The sequence below is a fragment of the Rhineura floridana genome, chromosome 9 (genome assembly GCF_030035675.1).
Source record: "Rhineura floridana isolate rRhiFlo1 chromosome 9, rRhiFlo1.hap2, whole genome shotgun sequence".
NCBI classification, from domain to species: Eukaryota; Metazoa; Chordata; class Lepidosauria; order Squamata; family Rhineuridae; genus Rhineura; species Rhineura floridana.
In genome coordinates, this window is record NC_084488.1 from 98041980 (window position 1) to 98068120 (window position 26141).

The following is a 26141-nucleotide window of genomic DNA, read 5'->3' on the forward strand; positions in this document are numbered from 1 at the left end:
TACCATGCCCCAGGAGGGATTTAATACTGGGAACGATCTATTGTCCTCCTGATCAAAATGCTCAGGGAGACCTTGAAATGAGATATGAAATTGAGGAAGCATCCAAACTAGGAAATGTGGTAGTAATGGGTGACTTCAACTACCCAGACATAGACTGGCCGCATATGTGTTCCAGTCATGACAAAGAAGCAAAGTTTCTAGATATTCTAAATGACTATGCCCTAGACCAGTTGGTCATGGAACCAACCAGAGGGACGGCAACCCTGGACTTAATCCTCAGTGGGGACTGGGACCTGGTGCGAGGTGTAAGTGTTGTCGAACGGATTGGGAACAGTGACCATAGTGCTATTAAATTAAACATACATGTAAATGGTCAATTGCCAAGAAAATCCAGCACGGTCACATTTGACTTCAAAAGAGGAAACTTCACAAAAATGAGGGGATTGGTAAAAAGAAAGCTGAAAAACAAAGTCCAGAGGGTCACATCACTCGAAAATGCTTGGAAGTTGTTTAAAAACACTATATTAGAAGCTCAACTGGAGTGCATACCGCAGATCAGAAAAGGTACCACCAGGGCCAAGAAGATGCCAGCATGGTTAACGAGCAAAGTCAAGGAAGCTCTTAGAGGCAAAAAGTCTTCCTTCAGAAAATGGAAAACTTGTCCAAATGAAGAAAATAAAAAGGAACACAAACTCTGGCAAAAGAAATGCAAGAAGATAATAAGGGATGCTAAGCTAAAAAAGAATTTGAGGAGCACATTGCTAAGAACATAAAAACAACAAAAAATTCTATAAATACATTCAAAGCAGGAGACCATCTAGGGAAGCGATTGGACTCTTGGATGATAAGGGAGTCAAAGGTGTACTAAAGAACAATAAGGAGATTGCGGAGAAGCTAAATGAATTTTTTGCATCTGTCTTCACAGTGGAAGATATAGGGCAGAACCCTGAACCTGAACTAACATTTGCAGGAAGGGATTCTGAGGAACTGAGACAAATAGTGGTAATGAGAGAGGAAGATCTAGGCTTAATAGACAATATAAAAACTGACAAATCACCAGGCCCAGATGGCATCCACCCGAGAGTTCTCAAAGAACTCAAAGGTGAAATTGCTGATCTGCTAACTAAAATATGTAACTTGTCCCTCGGGTCCTCCTCCGTGCCTGAGGACTGGAAAGTGGCCAATGTAACGCCAATCTTCAAAAAGGGATCCAGGGGGGATCCCGGAAATTACAGACCAGTTAGCTTAACTTCTGTCCCTGGAAAACTGGTAGAAAGTATTATTAAAGCTAGATTAACTAAGCACATAGAAGAACAAGCCTTGCTGAAGCAGAGCCAGCATGGCTTCTGCAAGGGAAAGTCCTGTCTCAGTAACCTATTAGAATTCTTTGAGAGTGTCAGCAAGCATATAGATAGAGGTGATCCAGTGGACATAGTGTACTTAGACTTTCAAAAAGCTTTTGACAAGGTACCTCACCAAAGACGTCTGAGGAAGCTTAGCAGTCATGGAATAAGAGGAGAGGTCCTTTTGTGGATAAGGAATTGGTTAAGAAGCAGAAAGCAGAGAGTTCTCCCAATGGAAGGCTGTAGAAAGTGGAGTCCCTAAAGGATCGGTATTGGGACCTGTACTTTTCAACTTGTTCATCAATGACCTAGAATTAGGAGTGAGCAGTGAAGTGGCCAAGTTTGCTAACGACACTAAATTGTTCAGGGTTGTTAAAACAAAAAGGGATTGCAAAGAGCTCCAAAAAGACCTCTCCAAACTGAGTGAATGGGCGGAAAAATGGCAAATGCAATTCAATATAAACAAGTGTAAAATTATGCATATTGGAGCAAAAAATCTTCATTTCACATATATGCTCATGGGGTCTGAACTGGCGGTGACCGACCAGGAGAGAGACCTCGGGGTTGTAGTGGACAGCACGATGAAAATGTCGACCCAGTGTGCGGCAGCTGTGAAAAAGGCAAATTCCATGCTAGGGATAATTAGGAAAGGCATTGAAAATAAAACAGCTGATATCATAATGCCGTTGTATAAATCTATGGTGCGGCCGCATTTGGAATACTGTGTACAGTTCTGGTCGCCTCATCTCAAAAAGGATATTACAGAGTTGGAAAAGATTCAGAAGAGGGCAACCAGAATGATCAAGGGGATGGAGCGACTCCCTTATGAGGAAAGGTTGCAGCATTTGGGGCTTTTTAGTTTAGAGAAAAGGCGGGTCAGAGGAGACATGATAGAAGTGTATAAAATTATGCATGGCATTGAGAAAGTGGATAGAGAAAAGTTCTTCTCCCTCTCTCATAATACTAGAACTCGGGGACATTCAAAGAAGCTGAATGTTGGAAGATTCAGGACAGACAAAAGAAGTACTTCTTTACTCAGCGCATAGTTAAACTATGGAATTTGCTCCCACAAGATGCCGTAATGGCCACCAGCTTGGATGGCTTTAAAAGAAGATTAGACAAATTCATGGAGGACAGGGCTATCAATGGCTACTAGCCGTGATGGCTGTTCTCTGCCACCCTAGTCAGAGGCAGCATGCTTCTGAAAACCAGTTGCCAGAAGCCTCAGGAGGGGAGAGTGTTCTTGCACTCAGGTCCTGCTTGCGGGCTTCCCCCAGGCACCTGGTTGGCCACTGTGAGAACAGGATGCTGGACTAGATGGGCCACTGGCCTGATCCAGCAGGCTCTTCTTATGTTCTTATGAATGCCTGTTCAAAACACTACTCAGAAGTAAGTCCTATGGAATTCAGTGAGGCTTTCTCACAGGTAAATGACATTAGAATTGTAGCCTAAGAACATTACATCTAACTTTACTCTTCTTTTTTGCTCCATCCAATAGTACAAAACACCAATATCATTTTACATATATTAGCTAAATAAAAAATAGGTTTCCATGGGTTTCCATACAGACAACTTCAGATAGACAGCTTCTTTAACAAGAGACATGAAATTCAGCCAAATATAAAATTAGTTTCTCTCCCTCAGAAACAAAAGTGTTACCAGTGTCTCACCATTTTCTGCCAAAGGAGCCAAAACTTCAAAAATCATCTCCTTCTTGTCATGTTCCATTTGCTTTTTGAACAGTTTCACAAGCTCTTCAGCAATGTTTGTGTAGGCGAATTGCTCTTTGCTTGATTCTGTGAAATCAAAAAGAGGAAGGCTAAGTGCCCAGAAAAACAGAACCAAATGGCAGAACTGTTTTCTCTTCGGTTGATTAGGAGGTTAGTCGGTGCAGTGATTTATAGAGCTAAACACTCTTCACAGACAGGAACAATACACTCCCATACTTAAGCTTGTCATTAAATGAAAAGAAAAACATCTAGGACTTTTAAGATAAATGTGCTGACCTGAATTATTAATTATGCTCAAAGCTGTTAAAAAATTGCACCAGTGGAATCGGAACGTACCCATAGCAACAGTGAAATTACCAACATATAAATTAAGCCTTCAGCTGCTGTCAGCCAAACAAGAAAAATTACACAGCAAGTGCACTGGTTTTCTGATTGAAGAGACTAAAGGTCAGACCCAGCACCTTAACATTTATATGGCTGCATGCTGGTGAGATTTGTTCTGGTGTCTCAAAACACATAAATTCAGATGCTTAGATTCAACTTTCTTTCTGGGAACCTTGGCTAGAGTTGCTTTGTCTGTTGGCCCTTAAAATGCAGATATAATAATTTCATTGACCTGTCTCTCACATTTTAAGGCATCAGTCAGTCTACACATGTGCCAATGTAAATAATTATCTATTTAAAACTTTTACGGTTGCATCCTATGGAAATCAATGAATAGACTTGATTTCAGTGGGCCTACTTTGAGTATTGATACAACCCCTAAGGTGCAAACAGGTGATCCATTACACAGAAAACAATTTTAGCAACGCACACAGCAAGGAAAAGATGACTACTGCTTATTATTACTACTACCACTACTATTACAACACCAGTGTATATGGTGCTTTAAAATACAAGAGGTGAGATGTCTACTCTGAGGAGCTTACAATCTAAAGTGGCACATGGGGGAACAAGATTAAGGAAGTGGAGAGTAGTGGTAAACAGGGAAGCAATGGCTGCATTTGTATGTCATGCTAAGCCAAATTACGGCTTAGTGCGCAAGTGCTGGCCCCTGAGGAGATTCACAGCTGCTTTGCTTTTCCCCAGGCTTCCTAGAATAGGTGTGGCTTAGCCTGTCAGCTGAAAACAGGATCATGGTTAAGGTCTCTTCTCCTTAACCGCAACTTGTTACCATCAGGTAAACTTTGACCACAGATCATGGTTCAGGAGGCTTAACCTTAGCTTTGCTGCTTCCCTGCAATGACCTAAATAGCCCAGAGTGGAACGAAGTAGGTATGAGCTCCTCTCCATAAGCTGTCACGTTTGCACAGTTGCAGTAAGCACGTAATTGTTTAGTGGCGGAGTGAGGAGGACATGAGAATTAAGGGGTTGTGCCAAAAGCTTCACATAAAAGGCGGCTTTTGAGGGGGAGATTTGAAGGAAATAAGAGAGCTGGCATCACACAGCTGTTCTGAGAAGCAGTTCCAAGCATAGAGGACTAATCTTAAATGTAAGAATATAAACAAACGTTACTGGTTATTTATCTGCAGTACATTATCATTTTCCTGTCATTTATGTATGTACAGATGCCCAACAAAGTGTGAGGGCCAGGGCTAATGTGTCTTGTGCTGAACAAATATTAACATTTAAGACATGTGTAGGGAGCCTTTGGCCCTGTAGTTGCTGAACTACAACTGCCATCATCCCTGGCCATTGGCCATGTTTGCTCCCACACCTGGTGTAAGAGCTTATGTAGAATTACACAGGTGAGTTTTTTCTGCTGGCTTCAGCTTTAGGGACTAACTTAAGGCAAAGCTCTTAGAAGAGTCTGATGCACAGAAACTCATTAGCCATCAGGAGTTTCTACATGATAGCATTCACAGGTTTAGACTGTTATAGTTGTATATGGTGAGTCTGCAGAGAGAAGGTCCTCCCTACACAAATCAGGGAACATGTATACTTGCCCATAGCCTCTCCCCCTAGGGCAGCTTGTCTTTGCCCCGTGTAGGTGAAAAGTCCCTGCATTTGCTGCTGCTTGTCTCACAGAAGGCTCTTGCACAGCCCAACCACTGTGGAAGTTTTGAGTGGATGGGTAAGCTGGCCTTGCTGCTTGCGCCTTCTGCAGCATATTAACTTGAGCAAATGTCTTCCTCTACCCTCCACTAGAAGAATGAGGTAGGGAGCTCTTTCTAATCTGCTAAGGAGGAGTGGGAGTGCACAAGCGGCTTGTGGTTTTCCTTTTAGCCTGCATGGTACTTTCCTACCAAACAGTCTTGCTGTTTGATGGTACCAGTAAGGCTCAAGGTAACAAATGAGAGAGTTGCTCATGAATAGCACCTGGCTTTGTCCCTCCCCACAAAAATGAAGAGACACCCAGAAGCCTCTGCAGTGTAACACACTTTTATTTGCCCCTTCACCTCGTCTTTCCTCCCAGACCTTGCCTCTCTGTAAAGCGTTGGTCCACTTGGAGAGGAGGGATAATTGGTGTCCCACTTGCTTGAGATGCCCTTCGAAACTTTTCTCTGATACCAATTAAACGTAGCTTTTAAAGTATGTAATTTTATAACTGCAAAAACATAAGCTTATTTTTTTAAAATAAAGGTGAGATCATATCACCCCAGTGCTAAAAGAGCTGCACTGGTTACCAGTTGCTTACCGGGCCCAATTCAAGGTGTTGGTTTTGACCTTTAAAACCCTATACGGTTTCGGCCCAGTCTATCTAAAGGAGCGCCTCCAGCATCATCAGCTATGCCGCCCAACAAGATCAGCCTCAAAAGACCTCTCCATCCCATCAGTCAAAACAGCCAAACTGGTGAGGACTAGAGAGAGGGCTTTTTCAATTGTGGCCCCCACCCTGTGGAACTTCCTCCCAAATGATCTCCGCCATACCCCTTCTATGATGAATTTCCGCCGGGCCTTGAAGACCTGGCTCTTCAGGCAGGCTTTTGGGGTGGGCTAGATTTTATCTTCATTTGTTTTTAGATTTTCAGTGTCTAGGTATTATATGCCTATGTTGTATGTTGCCCAGAGTGGCTGGACAGCCAGCCAAATGAGTGACTAATAAATTCTATAAATAAATAAATAAATAAATTGAGAGGCAAAAAGCAACACTTATTAGCAGTTTGGCGCTGAGAAAAATCTGATAAAAAGTCATTGTAATTGACCTTAAAAATGAATATAAAATTTATTTAAGTCAGGTGTAACCAATGTGGCACCCTTGACTTCAACTCCAACCAACCCCCGTCAGTATGGCCAACGGTCAGAGATGATGGGAGTTGTAGCCCAACAACATTTGGAGGGCACCATACTGGTGGTGTGGATGGATGAACTCATGCGATAACAGAAAGAACTGGAAAAGGGCATTTGGGGTACTTGAATAGTGAACACAGGTAACAATATCGGTAATTGTTTTCCTTCTAAAAACGTGGTATAAACAGAAAATAAGAAAGTTATAACATTGATACGCAAAGATAACAAATTTATGGGTTTCATCGCAAGACTTACCAAGTTCTGCTAAATTGCCAAATGCAACAAGGCACATTTCAGTCAAAGCTGAATTTTGGCAATGAACGCCCAACAATTTCACTAACGTAGGGATAACTCCCATGTTGATGAGCTGAGATTGTAGAGTATCTAAACAAAGACACAAAAAAGACAAACAGATTTAAGTTAGCACTGTCTCTGTAGTATCACCTTAATATTGCCTCCTTAGTTATTGTCCATAATGTCACCAACTTAGCATTGAGGCAACTACAACCCTATAGTAAAAATAATACTCCTCCTAATTCTTCTATGTCTGCTCAGCATTCAAACCTATCTCCATAAAAGAAATCCCCATAAGGTCCACTACATGAGCGACTGCCATTCTCTTGCAATACACTTGTTAGTTTTGTATCATTTAAACTATTATTGCGTCCCTGAAAGAATCCTGAAAACCATAGTTTGCTGAGGTGTCCTAGCTCCTCTGCACAGAACTACAATTCCCATGGTTACCTGGAAGTTTCTGTTAAACCAGCTTCCCCAACCTGGTGTCCTCCAAATGTTAAAAAGGTAAAGGTGTCCCCGCACTTATAGTGCGAGTCATTTCCCCGACTCTTAGGGTGACGTCTTGCGACGTTTACTAGGCAGGCCGTATATATGGGGTGGGATTGCCAGTTCCTTCCCCGGCCTTTCTTTACCCCCCAGCATATGCCGGGTACTCATTTTACTGACCACGGATGGATGGAAGGCTGAGTGGACCTCGACCCCTTTTACCGGAGATTCGACTTCCTCCTTCCGTTGGAATCGAACTCCGGCCGTGAGCAGAGCTTTGGCTGTGTTACCGCCGCTTACCACTCTGCACCACGGAGGGTTACAAATGTTACAACCCGCATTATCCCTGACCATACTGGCTGGGGCTGGTGGGAGGGTATCAAGTTGGGGAAGGCTGCACTTGTGTGTGTGTGTGTACATATGTGTGTGTATACACACACACACAGAGGGAGCCATAGATTTTTTTTTAACAGGAAAGAGGAGAAGGGGATATGCAGGGTCATTATTGCCACCAATGCAGCAATGCCTGGGCACACAGACCTCTAAGCCTGCAGGGCTTCTCTTCAGAATGAGAGAAAATTCCATGCATGCATTTCCACTTGCACCCTGGAACCTCACAGAGTTATGGATTGTGGCCTTTTACTGCAAATAAATTATATGCATGTACACTTTACTGTTTTCAAAAGGGATATATTGGTACATAACAATGTGCAGAAACACAGGGTTCTTCAATAAGGATTGTGGCTCAAACAAATAATGAATACATTTCTCACTTGTACTTCCCAAATCGGCACTTAAACTAGTGAATAAAAATGCATCACAGTTTTTCAGATAACTGAATGCTTCTGTCAACACAACCAAATAATTCTAAGGATCAGATTAAATCATTAATAATAGTAATGATGATGATGATACAAAGTTACTCCATTCATTATAAAATGCCCTTTTGGAAGCACACAATTACAAATTATGTACATTAGAATTTAAGATTAGTGAAGTGTGCTAGCGATATTAATGTAAAGTCACAGGTAGCCTCCTCTTCCCCGCACCAACACATTTTTGATTTTGAATTGTAAGGGAAGCAAAGACATTAAGTACTTATGGATACTTGCACACTAAAATATTATGCAAACAAATCAGTCACAATATAGATCACAAAATGCTTGATAAAACAAAGAAGATGATTAACAAAGTATAAGAACAGAAGATCTGAGAAAAGTCCTGTGTCATTATGATGAGGTCACATTTGGCAAGGGAAGATTAAAGTCTTCATAAATAAAAAAATATTGTGTGTAGACATTTGTAAATGCAAATTTAAGATTCTTTAGGAGACGCCACTAGTTTACAAAACAAAAACAAAGGCTTCAACAATTTAACGTGTAAAATATATTTATTTTGCAACAGAAGGAAATTTAGCAAAAATGAGATGTAGTCATCTTTTATTCAGATTCCTCCAAGGATGCCCTTGAGCAAAACCATGGGGTCCTAAGGCCTCCCTTACACACACACATGTACATATGTGTGACAGTATTAACCCTTTGGTAAATGGCATATCTGCAAACTGTCCTCATCCCCCCCCCCCGAATCAGTTGGGAGCACATCCTATTCCAGATACTAAAGGTACTTGTTCAAGTCAAAGAGGCAGAATGGTTCCATGGCAGCCCCAAGAAAGAACTTCCTCCTGGTGCAGGAGATGTGACTGGACTTGTGGGAACCCCGGTCTTCCGGGTGGCCCCTCCCTTCATCATAACCTACCTTGTTTATTCCTGGGGGACCGAAGAATTTGAATGTCTGAAAAGGAAGAACCCAGCTGACTGTGGAAATGATGAGTAATTTGACTGATAACAAAGAAAACAGTTGCCAGAGTTATTCTTGTTCTTGCCTTGTGGACATGTATATACAAGTATTTAAAGTAACACTTGCTCAATAATTTGCTTTTAATAATGTTATTTGTTATCTAATTTTGAGAATTGTTATTTAATTTTGAGAATTGTATTATTTTATTGAAATATTATGTTCTATTGATGTATTGTTTATTTATTTATTTATTTATTTATTAAATTTATATACCGCCCCATAGCCGAAGCTCTCTGGGCGGTTTACAACAAACAAAACCAGTAACATACAATTAAAACCACATATTATCAATTAAAATAAGATTAATTATACAAAAGTTAAGACATAATTAAACACATATTGAATGCATATTAAATACTAAAATGCAGGAATATTAAGGCAATAGTTTGATAATTACTGCATTCCCTGGGATCCCCTTTCTTTGGAATTGGGATGTATATAGAATGCCTCCAGTCTGTGGGCCATTGTTTAGTTTTCCATATTTGTTGACAATTTTTTGTCAAAATTTGGACAGACACCATCTCAGTAACTTGAGCAACTCAATCAGTATGCCATCTATTCCTGGTGATTTGTTTCTTCCAAGTATTTTAAGTGCATCTTTCACTTCACATTCTAAAATATCTGGTTCTTTTTCATACAGTTCCTCCATGAATGAATCTTTCATTCTTGCATCTCTTTTATATAATTCTTCAGTGTATTGCTTCCATCTTCCTTTTAGTCAGTGTTTTTCCCTGTTGATTATTCAGTATCTCTACTCTTGGTTTGAACTTCCCTTTGATTTCTCTAATCTTTTGAAATAGGGCTCTTGTTCTACCTTTTTATTATCCTCTTCTATTTCTGTACAATAATTATTGTAGTAGTTCTCTTTGTCCCTACGTACTAGTCAGTGTATTATTGCTTTTAGGGTTCTAACCATGTTTCTCTCTTTTTGCTTTTGCTTTCCTTCTCTCTTTAATCATTTTAAGAGTTTCTTCAGTAATCCATTGAGGTCTTTCTCTCTTTTTAATTAGAGGTATTGTCTTCTTGCATTCTTCCCTGATAACGTCTCTGACTTCAGTCCATAGTTCCTCTGGTTCTCTATCAGCTAGGTTTAAAGCCTCAAATCTGTTCCTTATTTGATCTTTAAATTCTTCTGGATATTATTTAAATTGTATTTTGGCATTATGATTGTTTTGTTGTTTTTCTTTAGCTTTACTCTGATTTTCGATATTACTAGTTCAGGATCTGTACTGCAGTCTGCTCCAGGTCTTGCTTTTGCAGAAAGTATGGAACTTCTCCATCTTCTGCTTCCAATTATATAATCAATTTGCTTCCTATATTGACTATTTGGTGATGTACCAAAAAGCCATCTTTTCAGTTGCTCGAAAAGTGAAAATTGGAGGGAGAAGTATCAATAACTTAAGATATGCAGACAATACCATACTACCAGCAGAAACCAGTAATAATCTGAAATGAATGCTGATAAAAGTTAAGAGGAAAGCACAAAAGCAGGACTACAGCTGAACGTCAATAAGACTAAAATAATGGCAACAGAAGATTTATGTAACTTCAAAGTTGATAATGAGGACACTGAACTTGTCAAGGATTATCAATACCTTAGCACAGTTATCAACCAAAATGGAGACAATAGTCAAGAAATCAGAAGAAGGCTAGGACTGGTGAGTGCAGCTATGAGAGAACTAGAAAATGGAAATGGACTGCCTTTAAGTCGATTCCAACTTATGGCGACCCTATGAATAGGGTTTCATGGTAAGCAGTATTCAGACATGGTTTAGCATTGCCTTCCTCTGAGGTTGAGAGGCAGTGACTGACCCAAGGTCACCCAGTGAGCTTCATGGCTGTGTGGCGATTCAAACCTTGGTCTCCCAGGTCGTAGTCCAACACCTTAACCACTACACCACACTGGCTCTCGAGAGAACTAGAAAAGGTCCTCAAATGCAAAGATGTATCACTGAATACCAAAGTCAGGATCATTCACACCATGATATTCCTGATCTCTATGTATGGATGTGAAAGTTGGACAGTGAAAAAAGCAGATAAGAGAAAAATCAACTCATTTGAAATGTGATATTGGAGGAGAGTTTTGTGGATACCATGAAAAAGACAAATAATTGGGTGTTAGAACAAATTAAACCAGAACTATCACTAAAAGCTAAAATGATGAAACTGAGGTTACCATACTTTGGACACATAATGAGAAGACATGATTCACTAGAAAAGACAATAATGCTGAGAAAAACGAAAGGGAGTAGAAAAGAGAAAGACCAAACAAGAGACGGATTGATTCCATAAAGGAAGCCACAGACCTGAAAGTACAAGATCGGAACAGGGTGGTTTACAACAGATGCTATTGGAGGTCATTGTTATGTTCATTTTCTTTTGTAAGCCACCTTGAGGGCCTTTTGGCCATAAGGCGGGGTATAAATTTAATAAATAAAAATAAATAAATAAAATAAAGGTACCAATTCACTGACTTTCTGTAGCAGAAATCCACATAAAGCAGTGAGAAGCACATGATTCTGGAGCAGGTGAAAAGGGCAATCCTTGTGTGTCATCAGTGGGTCTCTCAAGGCTTCTCCTACGCGGGCTCATGTTGACTGTCACTGACAAAGAAGCAACAAAGCTTTTGAATGGTGGGCTGAGTGTATGCAGCAGATTTCACATTGCTAACTTGTGGTCTAGATTCCATTTACATCAGTGTTCAGGCACTTACCTGAGACAAAGATCAGAGGAACACAGGCTGTTGCCCAATGCCAAAGTCAGTCTATTTGACCCTCTAAGCTCAGTATTATCTATTCTGACTGGCAGCAGCTCTACAGAACCTTGGATAGAGGTATTCCCCATCATCGGCTACCTGATCTTTTTAACTGGAGATGCCAGGGACTGAACCTGCAATACATACATTTTATTACTACTGAGCTATGATTCCATGATCAAGGAGCAGGCATACTCTCTCCTCAACCAAAATAATCAAGCACAGTTGGTTAAGCTGTGACCTTCTAGATGGTACTGGACTACAATTCTCATCATCCCCATCTATTGGCTATGCCAGCTGGGGCTGATGGGAATCCAACATCATCTGAAGGGCTGCGGGTTAGCTATCCCGGACATAAAGTATGATCTGGAAGTTTCATCCAAGTGCCTGAATTACACAACTCTTGCCTCTAAAAAAAAGGGGGGGATATGGTGTGATCTGGCCATCTGAATGTAGGGTGTATATAGTGTTCACACCGCCACAAGATATGCTATAATTGTGGTGGAGGGAGGGAGGCTCTCTCATTCATCACCACAGGTTTAGGATGTTTAGCCCAAGTAAGAATCTCAACAGAGGCCTGCAAGCTTGGAAAGCCAGAACAACATTGAAATTGTTAATATGATTATTAATGTAGCAGTCAGCACTCTCTTCTAAGCTAATTTATTGAAATTTAGTATCTTTTTAAGTCAAGTGCTCTTTTTTTACAAAGCTTATTAAGAGACCATTACAATCAGAGGACAGTGTTTCTAGAATAGATCGTGGAGCACATCCTGTAACATGGTGTACCAAATAAAGGCGAGAATCCTTTTTCCTCAAAAATGTTGCATTGTTATTCTGGTAACAGAAGGACAGCACTGTAAAGCATAAAGGCTAAAAATAAAAACTATGAAATTTAGCTGCTGATTGGTAGAATGTCATATGTTTGGAAGTCTTTGTTTAGTTGTATCGTGCTTGTTTTTGTACAACATTATCTCCCTCCCTATTTTTCAGTCATCACTCTGTGTATGTATGTATGTATGTATGTATGTATGTATGTATGTATGTATGAGAGACAGAGAGAGAATGAGTAAGAACACACAGGTTGCCAACCTCTCATTTAGCTCAGTCTCAAGTTTTAAGAGGTGCTATGCCTATGGAAAACTAGATACTGAGAAATAACAGTGGAGGGTGGCTGCTTTCATGCCCTTTTTATGAGCTTCCCTGAGGCATTTAACTGGTCTGTGTTAGAAACAGAATGGCGTACTTGTTATGGAAATATGCAGAGACACTCAGCGACTGAGCTGCATGCGTGTATTTACCTAAGTAGCAGGCTTTTACCCTGCATTTAGATCACTGAGACTTAAGACTCAGTAAAATAAGAAAAGCTACTTTAGTTATAGAAATACATAGTAGATAGGAAAGGCATACCTAGTTCTAACTAACTAAGTTGGAGGTGCAATGCCCAGACTTGGGTATTGCCATCATGGCTCAGGAGGGAGAGCAAAGATAAACATGTCTCCTCTCTCCTCGGGCAGTCAAAGAATAAGACAAAGGAAGGAGGGGCAGGTCAGTTTCCCTGAGCATATCAGTTTACAATGGAAAGAAGCTGGGTAGAGAACAGCACAGGTAAAGGTAGGCAAGCCTAGTCAGCTGGAGGACCCTAACTCTATCTTCCTTCTGGAATATAAACAAAAGAACCCAAACAGAAGTTGCTCTAACCCCACTTCCAACAGTACTAGGAGAACCTTCGTTTACTCAGGCAAGGAATTTCTTACGTTCTTATGAAACTAAAGAAAATAAACTTCAGGTGGAATCACTGGGCGTTGCTCCAGAAAGCTGGGGGACCTGCTGGAGAGTAGTTTGGGGACATGGAATTGCAGGTGGAGGAGAAATTACACAAACAAAAAATCCCATCTGCCTCTCCATTTTATTAGTGGAGCAACACCTCATCTTCCACTGTTACAAAGCAGGTGAAGTGGCCAAATTTAGGTAAGTACATAAAGGTAATCCTACCCCATGCATACATGAGTGGGTAAATAATAATCCACTCTCCTTTGTCTCCATTTTAAGTTGTTTAGAATTTTGACAGCTCTTCAGACATTATTTTGGCTGCTGCTCAGTAATGCCAGACATTTGAAATCACATTTATTTATTTATTATTCGATTTATATCCCGCCCTTCCTCCTAGCAGGAGCCCAGGGCAGCAAACAAAAGCGCTAAAAACACTTTAAAACATCATGAAAACAGACTTTAAAATATATTAAAACAAAACATCTTTTAAAACATTTCTTTAAAGCTTTCAAGACATCTTTTTAAAAAAGGTTAAAAATATATTGTTTTAAAAAAAGGTTTGAAAACATATTACAAAGCAATTCCAACACAGACGCAGACTGGGATAAGGTCTCAACTTAAAAGGCTTGTTGAAAGAGGAAGGTCTTCAACAGGAGCTGAAAAGATATCAGAGATGGCGCCTGTCTAATATTTAAGGGGAGGGAATTCCACAGGGTAGGGGCCACCACACTAAAAGTCCATTTCCTATGTTGTGCGGAACAGACCTCCTGATAAGATGGTATCTGCAGGAGGCCCTCACCTGCAGAGCGCAGTGACTGACTGGGTATATAAGGGAAAAGAAGGTATCCCGGTCCCAAACTGTATAGGGCTTTGTACACAAAGACTAGAACCTTGAACTTGGCCCAGTAGCAAATGGGCAGCCAGTGCAATTCTTTCAGCAGTGGGGTGACATGTTGGCGATACCCTGCTCCAGTGAGCAGTCTCGCAGCTGCAGTTTGCACCAGCTGCAGCTTCCGAACTAACCTCAAGGGCAGCCCCACATAGAGCGCATTACAGTAATCCAGCCTGGAGGTTACCAGTACATGGACAACAGTGTTCAGGCTATCCCAGTCCAGAAATGGTCACAGCTGTCTTCCCAGTCAAAGCTGGTAAAAGGCACTCCTAGCCACTGTCACCAGGGCCTCTAGCAACAAAGATGGATCCAGGAGCATCCTCAGACTATGGACCTGCTCTTTCAGAGGGAGTACGACCCCATCCAAAGCAGGCAACTGACCAATTATCTGAACTCGGGAACCACCAACCCACAACGTCTCCGTCTCAGACTCAAGTTTATTGGCCCTCATCCAGGCCACCACCGAGTCCAGGCAGCAGTCCAGGGCTTGCACGGCCTCTCCCAATTCAGATGTTACAGACAAATAGAGCTGGGTATCAGCATACTGCTGACGCCTCACCCCAAATCTCCTGATGAACGCTCTCAACGGCTTCATATAGATGTTAAACAGCATGTGGGGCAAGATGGTACCCTGCGGCACCCCACAGCACAACTGCCAGGGGGCCGAAAGACAGTCACCCAATGCTATGCTCTGAAAACGACCTTGGAGATAGGATCGGAACCATTGTAAAACAGTGCCTCCAATACCCATCTCACCAAGTTGGCCCAGAAGGATACCATGATTAATGGTATCAAAAGCCGCTGAGAGATCAAGTAAGAATAACAGGGTTGCAGTCCCTCTGTCCTACTCCCAATAAAGGTAATCTATCAGGGTGACCAAGGCGGATTCAGTCCCATAACCACGTCTGAACCCAGACTGGAATGGCTCAAGATAATCTGTTTCATCCAAAAGTACTTGCAATTGCTTTGCCACAATCCTCTCAATCACCTTCCCTAAGAAGGGGGTATTTGTGACCAGTCAGTAATTGTCGCAGACCAACGGGTCCAGGGTGGGCTTTTTCAGGAGCAGTCGGATCACCACTCCCTCCTGCAATGATGTGTTGACCACACCCTGGATCCACATGGGCAACCCCCCTTGGCAAGCTTTAATAAGCCAAGAAGGGCAAGGGTCCCAGGCTGTGGTCTGAAGGCACATAAGACCAGCTTCCTGCTGAAGCTAAGCAGGGTCAGGTCTGGTCAGTGCCTGGATGGGAGACTGCCTAGGAACTATATGTAAACCGCCTTGGGTTTCTATCATGAAAAGAAAGGCGGGGTATATATATGTAATAAAATAAACAAATAAATAAGGGTTGAGAGGGCATGTTGCTGGCTGCATCATCACAAGCACCTTGTGTATGTCATCAGGCCGCATCAACTGAAACCATTCCCAAGAAGTTGCAGCAGACGTTGCACTGGACACCTCACTGGGGACCACAGTAGATGTGGATGGGGCATCAAGACTGCTATGGAGGCGAGCAACTTAACCCTCAAAGTGCCTTGCAAACAAATCACAGTGGGCCTCCAAACGGTCTAAGACTCCATTTCTTAGAGTTGATGTCAACAGACCCCTGACAATATGGAAAAGCTCCACTGGACAGCTACTTGAGGATGTGATGGAGGCAGAGAAGTGGGCCTTCTTCGCTGCCCTCACCACCACACAGTAGGCACGGTTATGATGTTTTACTCGTGCCCAATCAGCCTCACGGCACATCTTTCACCACTTGCGCTCTAGCCGTCATCCAGCCTGTTTCATTGCCCTTAGCTCACTGGTGTACCAAGGTGCAAGCCGGGCTCCACAATGCTGGAGAGGGTGCTTGGGGGCAGCCGTGTCAAGAGCCTGACGCACCTCGCTGTTCCACAGTGTGACAAGGGCTTCAACAGGGTCACCTGCTCTATCTACTGGGAACTCCCCCAGGGCATTCAGGAATCCAGTGGATTCCATTATGCTCCGGGGGCGGACCATCTTAATCTGTCCACCACCCTTGCAGGAAGGATCGGAGCCTAAACTTCACCAGGAAGTGGTCTGACCATGACAATGGGGCAACATCCATCCCCCCATCTTCAGACCACCCCTTCCTCCATGTGGAGCAAAAACCAAGTCGAGGGTGTGCGTCAGGCCGGTGACAACTTGAGACAGCGCCATGGTTATCATGGAGGCTATGAAGTCCCGAGCCGGAGCACTAGAGGCAGCCTCAGTGTGGACATTGAAATCACCCGGGACTAAAGTGCTGGGCATCTCCAACACCACAGCCGAGATGGCCTCCCTCAGCTCAGTCAGAAAAGCTGCCAGACAGAGGGGTGGACGGTACACCAGCAGCAACCCTAGTTTACTGTCTCCTTGGCCCAACACCAGGTGCAGGCCCTGAAAGCCAGCTCCAAGACAGAGTGACAGATGGAAGTTCTGTAGACCACAGCAACTCCTCCCCTACCCCCCATAGCCTGTACTGGTGTTGCACCAAGTATCCAGGTGGGCAAAGCTAGGTCTGATCAACTCCTCCCAACTCACCCAGCCAGGTCTTGGTAATGCACACCAAATCGGCACCTTCATCCACAATCAAATCATGGATGAGTGTGGTCTTATTGTGTACCAATCTGGTGTTAAACAACAACACACACAGGCCAGTGGGCACAGCACATGAGCAACAAGGAACCCATCCATGAGAGGAGTGGCAGCAAGGAACAAGGTGCAGACAGCCTTGCCCTGGTCTTCTATGGTAATTTACCACCACCCCATGGCTATATTTCCCTCCACCTGTGATCACCGAAATTGGGGTGGCATCACCTATGTCCCTCCTTACTAAGACTCCTCCTAAACACCTGATATGGAACCAACAAGAGCCCACCAACAAAACCTACCTGAGTCAATTATCCCAGTAGGCCTCTGTGAAAATTAGGAACAGTAAGACCCACTCAATATTTTTCACACAGGGCACATCTACTCCCCCTCTGTCTCACACCCAGGGAGGGCCAGTTTTCTGCCAGTTACAGACTCTCACTCTGAAGGCATCTGGTGACTTTCTCCTATTGTTCAGTTCACTGGACAGGCTCTCACCCTGCGCAGGAACTACACATGAGCCACACGCCCTCCCCACTACCCAATCTCCTCCAGATTGGTTAGAAAAACAAAAGAAAGAAATAGAAGAGGGTAGCATCCTTGCCCTCAGGAGTCCCCAAGGGACAATCCCCTTTGGTGTCGCCCCTTCCATGGCAACCCTGCCGGCGGCAGCTGGCAGCTGGGCTTTTATTCCTCCTGACCCAGCCAGGAGATGATGCAAGAGGCTGCAATATTAACTGCAGCCTCTCTCTGGAGCCAGGGTCAGGCAGGGGGTCTCAGTCCTTGCAGCACTTACCAGGGACTTCAGCTGTCTCAAAAGACAGCAACCCAAAGGAGCAAGCACCCAGATGCTCAGATACTCATTCCCAGGACAGGTCTTCTTCAGTCCCCCTAGTGCTGCAGCTGTTCCTATGTAGGTCCATATGCTGTGTCTCCTTCCCATGAGATCTTGGCCAGTAATGAGTGGTAAAGGGAGCAGCCATGATGCCGCTAGCACCCACGTTACTAAAGATAATGTCAGAAGGAGCCCTTGGATTCCCTAGGAAACTAGGAAAGCTATGGAGAAACTGGCCCAAGAGAAAAATTCAAGTTGATTCTAAGTATTGTGTTGTCTAACTTTAAATTCCATTCTCTTCCTATTCTTGACTAGGAATAGCCAACATGATGCCCTCCAGATGGTCAATATTCCATTCCATCCAGGGATGGCAGGAGTTGGAATCCCACAACATCTGGAAGGCACCAGGTTGGGCAATAGGCAGATAGGATCTACTGATAAATTACTGGATGATTTGCTAGACTGGCAAGAGTTTCTGATTCCCGTTTGTTTAAAAATAGCAAGAACAAAACTATTTATTCCACCTGAGCTGAGTTAAGGTCTGGTACTGAAAACAAATTCCTACACGAGACACCTTTAACTCTAATAGCATGTCCTTTATACCTGGATCTGGTTGGTAGGTCTTGGGGTTCTAGTGAAAAACAAAGTTGATTTTGCAAGCCTGAAGTTTGCTCACTCCTGCTCCAAAGGCTCTCAACAATTCTGCCTAGAAGAAGGAAGGAGCCAAAGACTCCAAAAAAGGGACGGAAGGACAGGAAAAACATGGGAAGTAACGTGAATAGGAAATTCATGCTGCTTCAAAGATGTTAAGAAGCTATATTTGAAAGGTATGCATCTGTACATGCATTAGAAACCAAATTTCTCCATTCATACCCAAAAATCACTTCAGAAATTTGATTTCTTCAACTGAACTCTGGTTACAACCAACAGAAAAAATGTTTTTTTAAATGCAGCACATTTAGCCTAAAGTTTGGGCAATCAGGCAAATGGAACAATGTTTTAAGATGTATTTATAGTTGTGTGAAGAAATTAGTATTCTCACCAACTATTCTTTATAAACCAAATCAACAGAAACTGCAGTTCATGAACATTGTACACTGAGGAAGTGCATTTAGCTGTGTCAAATTCAAATGCTTAGTAAGGCAACCTGCCTGCTACTTTAGTCAAAAGATCAATTTCAGTGCGAATCTGAAGCTTATAGTTTTAAGACGAAACATGTTGATAGCCCAAGGATCTTTCCTTCGCTGGATATTTTGTCATCAACAGAAGACTATCACTTAAAATAGAGCACAAAGCAAAGAAAAGGGGGGAGGATTTACATGTTCTGTGAGAGGAAGGAATGCTGAACGGATTGTGATATGCAGCTTTGCAAACATATTTCCTGAACATGCTCTCCCACCAGCTTTGCAACTCCTCATTTTCTTCTTCCCCACACATCCTTCAGTAGCGCAGCACTGTATGTCCAAAACAGCAAAAGCCAGGCAATGCCTATGTCCATTGCCAGTTCCCTATTCCTTTCCCCTCTGTCATTAGGTTCAAACCCTGTGGAGTGGCAGTTGTCATAAAGCAGCAATTTTATATATAAAGCAGCCTTGTATTGAGTCACACCATTGGCCCATCTAACTCAGTATTGTCTACACAGGCTGGCAGCAGCACTTCAGGGTTTCAGGTAGAAATCTTTCCCAGACCTACACGTAGATGCCAGGGATGTTCTGCATGCAAAGTTATGTGCTCTTCCAGTAAGCTATAGCATCTCTCCATTTTCCTTTGTTGGGGAGATGTCAGCACAAGGGAAAGAATGTGGTAAGGAGAAGGGAGACATCTTCTCCCTGCTGTACTTGCCAGAACACAATATACTCTCATGATCTCAACAATGAGAAAGCAAGACAGACAGACAAGGGAATATGTTGGTTGCCATAGCTCAGTTTCTTTAGCTAGTGCTGTGGCAATGCATGGTGTGTGTGTGTGTTTGTGGTGATATTCCTCACCTGGTAGCGTGGCAATAATGACTTTCCACAGGCAAACTCATAATGACAAGGCAGATGATATACTGCATACAGAAGGAGGAGACATCAAACAATACACACCTGAGTCACCTACCAAAAACATAGGAAGCTGCCTTACACTGAGCCGAGCCACTGGTCTATCTAGCTCAGGACTGCCTTCACATACTTGCAGTAGCCCTCCAGGGTTTCAAACAGGGGTCTTTTCTAACCCTACTTGAAGATGCCAGACATAAGAAGTGGGACCTGTTGCATGCCTGCCTCTCACATAAACTTTCAGTGGCTCCATGTCCTTCAGCTGAAACACTCTGCACTGCCAGAGAATGGGGTCTGAAGAGAACTGCCCAAATATTTTATTTATTTATTATGTTGGTACTTTCTTTAAACTGAATAAACTTGCCTGACTATTCTTCTTTTTCATATTTTTCTCTTTTCTCTTCTGAGCTCCAGACTTGTATTTGTAATCCATAATGCTAATTTCACCTCAAAACAATGCCAAAACACACGTAGACTTATTCCAATGTGTTCTAGTCACAGACCAAATAAGAAGAGGTGACACGCACGCCCATACATTAGCTTCTGTGACTGTGGTGCACTGTTTCTTTAAGAGAACTGTAGGAAATGCTTGTTGTGCAAATGTGAACTAGGGCCTTGTAGTTCTGTAAACTAAACTGGGACCTAGTAGTTTTGGTCTCAAGGTGTATATTGCGCTTTGCCATGTCTGAATCATATTAATAAATGCTGGTGCTTATAAAAGAGTTGGATAAGCTGAGATTTAGCAGCAGACATTATACCTGCTCTCTGGTCTGTTGAGATCCCAAAATTTATCTTCTAACGTATTGTTTGCTTTTTCATAATCCAGGCCCCCAGAGGCCCAGGCCCCAGGGATTTTGCCCCCCCCTTCAGATCTGAGAATTGCAGAACCACATGAGGCAAAGCCTTGGACTGGGAGCAGCAATGCAAACGGCAGAGCCTGAACACACCAGGGTGGGGAACGAGAAGGATGTCTGAGGAACAATAGAGAAATTGTGGCAATGGTAGCTTCTGATAAGGAGGGAAAAGGTATGAAAACAGTTTTGGTATGATTGTTAACCATTAGGGGGGTTGAAATTGGTTGAATTCTGTGACTTGACCATATGACTTGTCCCTTGGCTCTTTAGGCTAGAATCCTAACCAAACTTACCTGGGAGTAGGACCCAAGGGATTTAATAGGACTTACTTCTGAGTAGACATAGTAAGGATTGCACTGTTAAGTCTATTTTAAATACCACAGCTGTAAATGAGGCAAGAACAGCTTGCTAAGTTGCAAAAGGTATAGAAAACACAGGAAAAAGCAGAATTTTAGAAAAGAATAGATATTAATGTGCATTTTGTGTATTATTCGTAGAGCTGTCATCTGATGACAGGAGTCTTTGCTGATGGGCACCATGCTGGATGGAGTTTGAAGGAGACAGAGGTGTCTCACCATCCAGCATTGCCTGTCTCTACCATGAGGAGTGCCCCAATGCACCTGCTCAAAAAGTGGGAGAAAGCTACCACTGGCGGTATCCCCACTGGCACTAGTCAGCAGAAACAAACCTAACAGGGTGTTTTTTAGGACTGGGGCTGGATTCATTGGTTAGTGAGCTATCATTGTTGTTGTCAAGTGGTAGCAATGGGCCCAGTTCTGGCCTCTTCACTGCACCAGCTTGGGAGCTGGCGTAGCAGGGCATTTTCCCTCCCTTCCTGCAATTGTCACAGCAGGCATCACTGTGGAAGAGCCATTTTCTCTGGTGAGTGTGAAGAGGAGAAACAGGATTCTTGGATGGCACCTGCCACCCACCGTTTTGGTAAGTAATTGTATTAAAAATACTTAATTTTTAAAAATCTGCTTCCTAATTTATCAGGAACAACTTTTTAATCTATCATGTCATGGTAGTGTTTAAATACTCGAGGTCATGAGACTCCTAAACAGGAATAGGATAGTCAGTTGGCATTAGACTGCTTGGGGTTAGAGTGATCCCAAAGACATGGAAATTGTATAAATTGCAATCACTAACAGTATGATGAATGGCTATGGTACTATAAGCTAGGACCACTGAGAAATAAGAGGGAAGTATCTGACTGAGGGAATCTTGTAGTTTGCAGGGAAAAAAAAGGTTTTTTTAATCCCCAATGTAGCCCAATGGAAAAGAAAATGGAGATCTAGAAAGGGGGGGGGAGATGGGGAAATGGATAGAAGGAATGGCCTGCGGGAAAAGGGCATGGGTGGCTGGCATTCTTAACATGAGTACAATCATTAGGAAATTGCCACAGTGACTATGTTCTATCTCCGCTGTTGGAGGCAATATGCCAATGAACACCAGTTGCTGGGAATTGCAAGTGGGGGAAATGCTATTGAACTCAGGTCCTGCTTGCAGGCTTCCCATAGGCATCTGGTTGGCCACTAGGAGAACAGGATGTTGAACTAGATAAATTATACCACTTGAAAGATGTCAAGTCCCTACAGGCTTTTTAATGGAAATACAGGTAATATGGACACCAGCAATGCAGATTTTCCTCCTGGATGGAATGAGTAGCTCATTTAATATTTTTACACTGTTTGGACTGCTCAAAAGCTGTTTACCTGGGAGCTTATATTATAATTAGCTTATTTAGAAAAGCACTCACAGGTGATTAAGCAGAACTACTAGTTTAATAATGAACATCAGAGATGGGAAGGGGGGGGGAATCAATCCTCTTGGGCCCAATCACCCTGTATGTTAGAAATAATGGATCTCTCTTATTCAGATTAATTCAAGGGAGCCCAAGGAGCCACTTCAAAGTGGAGAATTCTATTAAACTAAAACCATTTTGCAGACATAAAAAGTTAATGAGAAGAATGCACAGAATGGGAAACATCATCAGCAGAGCTGGGTACTACACATAAATGCATGTAAAAGCAAAAGAATCATATTTGTTGAAGCAATGAAGGTGCAATTCATAAAGTTTCACATAATCCTTTATACAAAAGCCAGTTGCCAACTTTCAGCCACCAGAGGGGGGCTGATTTGATTCTTAGTGGCCTAGTTCAGATGACCATTTGAAGCTTTATAAACCACAGCTTCGGCATGAAGATCTCGGCTTACTTCCCCCCATTACTTCTAAACTTGGAAACTCTGACTTAATGTCAGTTAAACAAACAAAGCACACACACACACACACACACAAAAGCAGGATGCAATACAACCCACAATCTCGACTCTAAAGCCACCATGTGATGGGAGAGAGCCATGAAGAAGGATAAGGGGAGGAGTGTTTGGCCCCGGCACTAGTTCTTGGCTTCACAAACTCAATGGCCCAGTACAGATAGTCTTTCTCAGTTTCATCAACCATGTTTACGAAGTCTTGAATGATTGTCCTAACTGGGCCACTGACTCCAGTGGCCAGATTCAGATGTACATTCCTGACTTATAAACCAAGGTGTATAAAGACAGGAATGTCAGCCCAAATTGGGCTACTGAGTTCTGTAGAGGTGTGCAGATGTTCCTCCCAATGGTAGCTGGCCACAGAATAAAGTCTTCAGGACATCCCATTGCCAAACACAGAGCTCACCTGCCTGTGAAGGTTGCCGATACGTTTTTGCAAAGAAACAAAGCTGTACCACCATGGTTGTTCACATGCAAAATTGCTCCCTCTGTTACGAATTGAGTAGCCTATGCTTCTAGAAACTCAGTGTGCACATAAATACAATGCATATTAAGATCTGAGAGGGCACAAATATGTATCTTCTACACTGATGATGTTTAACAATGTTACAATAGTTCTATTAATACGATGGGAAACACTATTTTACCTTTAATTAATATAGCAGCTTCTCTTGTTTAATTGTTTTAACATTATACACCTATGATTTTTTTTCTTTTTTTTTGAGAAAAACATATTTAAAGAAAAGGGTTTTTTAGCATTTTTGTTTACCATTCTCATTGCTATAGTTCATCAGCATGCCACAAAAGACAGTCATGAGCTTCTCACTGGCTGGATCTGTTTTACTGCACAGTGACCTTAAATGGTCTATTACAATCTGTGCCCCACCTGCATGGTCAACTGCGCTTCTGCCCTCATCTGTAAAACAAAGAGTCAAGTTAAAAATAAAATTAAAAAGGCAAGAGTTCCAAACAATAGTCATAAAAACAAATGGTCTTGGATTTATTAGTGCTATTGCAATGTCAGTAAGAACTGGGCAAAGTATTTACATGAATGCTTAAGGGCAAGGCTGCTACAGGCACCTTAGTTTAAGGGCAATTTCTTGCAAGGCATAAACCTGAAGTGAATCCCGGGGCCCATGTTCTCCAGAAGGTCCACTCAATCCCTCCCTTATATCACCAGCTCTTGTGTGTTTCTCTCCAAGGAAGTATGCTGAGGAACAGGAGAATCATTCCTTCACTGAGAAGCAACAGATAAAAAGCAGGACTTAGGCTACAATCCTGTACACACTTACCTGGAAGTAAACACCATTGAACTCAATGGGACTTACTTCTGGGTGGAAATAGGATTGCACTGGCATGCTTCCTCAGAGCCATTTTTCCCCTCAATGGCTTGGATAAATCCGGCTTCACAGCAGAGATACCACAGAGCATCTCTGGTTGTTGGTATGGCAACTATGCTTGAAGAGCATAAATAATGTAAACAAAGGCCACCTAAAAAAACGTTAGTCATTGGGGAAGGCATGGAAATCCTCAAGAAAGCAATCCTTCCCTGCTGTTCACAAGAGCCAAGAGCATTCTGTTCCATGAACGGAATTCTACTCATGGATCTCTGGATCCAACCTAGTAAAAATTAATTTTGGTGGAGGAAATCGTTAAAAGAGATTTTGATGCAAGGTCCTTGTTTAGACCAATAATACACATCTCTCTTGAAGTGACAAAGCACATTGTAAATGCAGAATGCCACGATACTAATTACAGACTATCTTCCCTCCCTTTCTGAATCCGTAGTTCCAGAATTGTCCACAAAATACATTCAGTAATCCCCAGTCACAAGAAGTTCAGACTGTGCTGCTTTATTTTAATTCTTTGCTTGACTGTTACTTTGTCAAGTTCAGCAGCCAAGTGAACTCCTACACAAAACATGCTTTTCTAGCAGCTTGGAAGGTGGTGGTGGTTAAAAAAAATGCAATAGGTTTTTAAAAAGCAAACAACGTGTGCTGTTCTGTTGTAAACATAATGAACCAACTCCCATCACAGCTTCAGTTTACATCACTAAGTTCCTAATATAATTTGTTTAAAAAATATTTAGGTACACATATGGTTCTTAAGGATTATGGTTGTTTAAGACCAAGTAATGAGAAAGATCACACAGTGACAAAACATGTACTCAGTATCAGTAGTGGATAGCCTGATGGGACAGCAGTGCTCACGTGACTTCAGGTTGCTGGTCACGTGGGAGGAGTGAAGCAGTGGTAAAGTCAGCCCAGTGCAAATGCACCAGTGGAGTCAATCCAGGGCTCCAACCAGTGTGTTTGCACCATAATATCCTCAACACCCCACCATGCCATCCACTACTGCTTAGTATATAATGGAATATCACTTTTACATTCATTCTTTGGGAACAGAGTCTGTTCAAAACTGAAAATCTTAAGCCTCTATTTCATTTAGACTTCAAGCTTTCTAAACTCTTTCCCCCCTTCTTATGGGTCTTACTAATTTATTAATAATTCTGAATACACTCAGGAACTATCAAAGATTTATAGGCCCCTGAGACTGCATGTGAAGAAAAAGCCGAAATTATTTTTCAATACATGAATAATTTCTGGGAAATTCTTAATGTAATCAGGGGAGCTAAGCTTACTCTTCCATTTGATTAGGAACCATTTTCTACATGGCTTTGGCCTAGTTGTGTTCCCCAAACTATGAACTTTGATTTGCACATCATAAGCCACACTCCGGTTTGTTTCTTCTCCCATGTGGCACAGTCAGGAGCAATGAGCTCACCTGAATTAAACCGTATTTATTTTAAACTGTGGTTTAACTGTATATGAAAACCAGATTGGTATCCATCAAAGAGATCAAGCTGTTTTGGTGGATCCTAGGAGTCGTCTGCTTTAAGAACATAAAAAGGGGCCTTTCTGGATAAGATCAAGATCCCATTTAGACCAGCACATCTATTTCCAATAGATGCCAACCAAATACTTTTGGGAAGCCCACATGAGGTTCCCCTCATGGTTAACCACTTTAGCAACAAGCAGTCACAGGAAAACTGGGACGCAGAAAAATGAACATAGGAAGCTGCCTTGTACAGAATCAAACCATCTATCTCTACTGCCTAAACTTGACTGGCAGAGGCTCTCCAGGATTTCAAGTTGGAGTCTCTCAGCCCTACCTGGAGATGA

The 26141-nt window shown here is 42.3% G+C and overlaps 1 protein-coding gene across 5 annotated transcripts in view; it reads right to left on the reverse strand.

Annotated features, from left to right (window-relative positions):
- The window catches only part of RAP1GDS1 (Rap1 GTPase-GDP dissociation stimulator 1), a 150801-nt gene that overhangs the window by 31339 nt on the left and 93321 nt on the right, over nucleotides 1-26141 (reverse strand). For 4 of the 5 annotated variants that reach the window (XM_061582903.1, XM_061582902.1, XM_061582906.1 and 1 more), the window contains 3 exons: nucleotides 23729-23875; nucleotides 6560-6688; nucleotides 3014-3139 (listed from right to left, as the gene is read on the reverse strand). In XM_061582903.1, coding sequence (XP_061438887.1) covers nucleotides 3014-3139; nucleotides 6560-6688; nucleotides 23729-23875 — 402 coding nt within the window. The remainder of the gene's footprint in view (nucleotides 1-3013; nucleotides 3140-6559; nucleotides 6689-23728; nucleotides 23876-26141) is intronic. The other variant, XM_061582905.1, reaches the window with a different exon arrangement.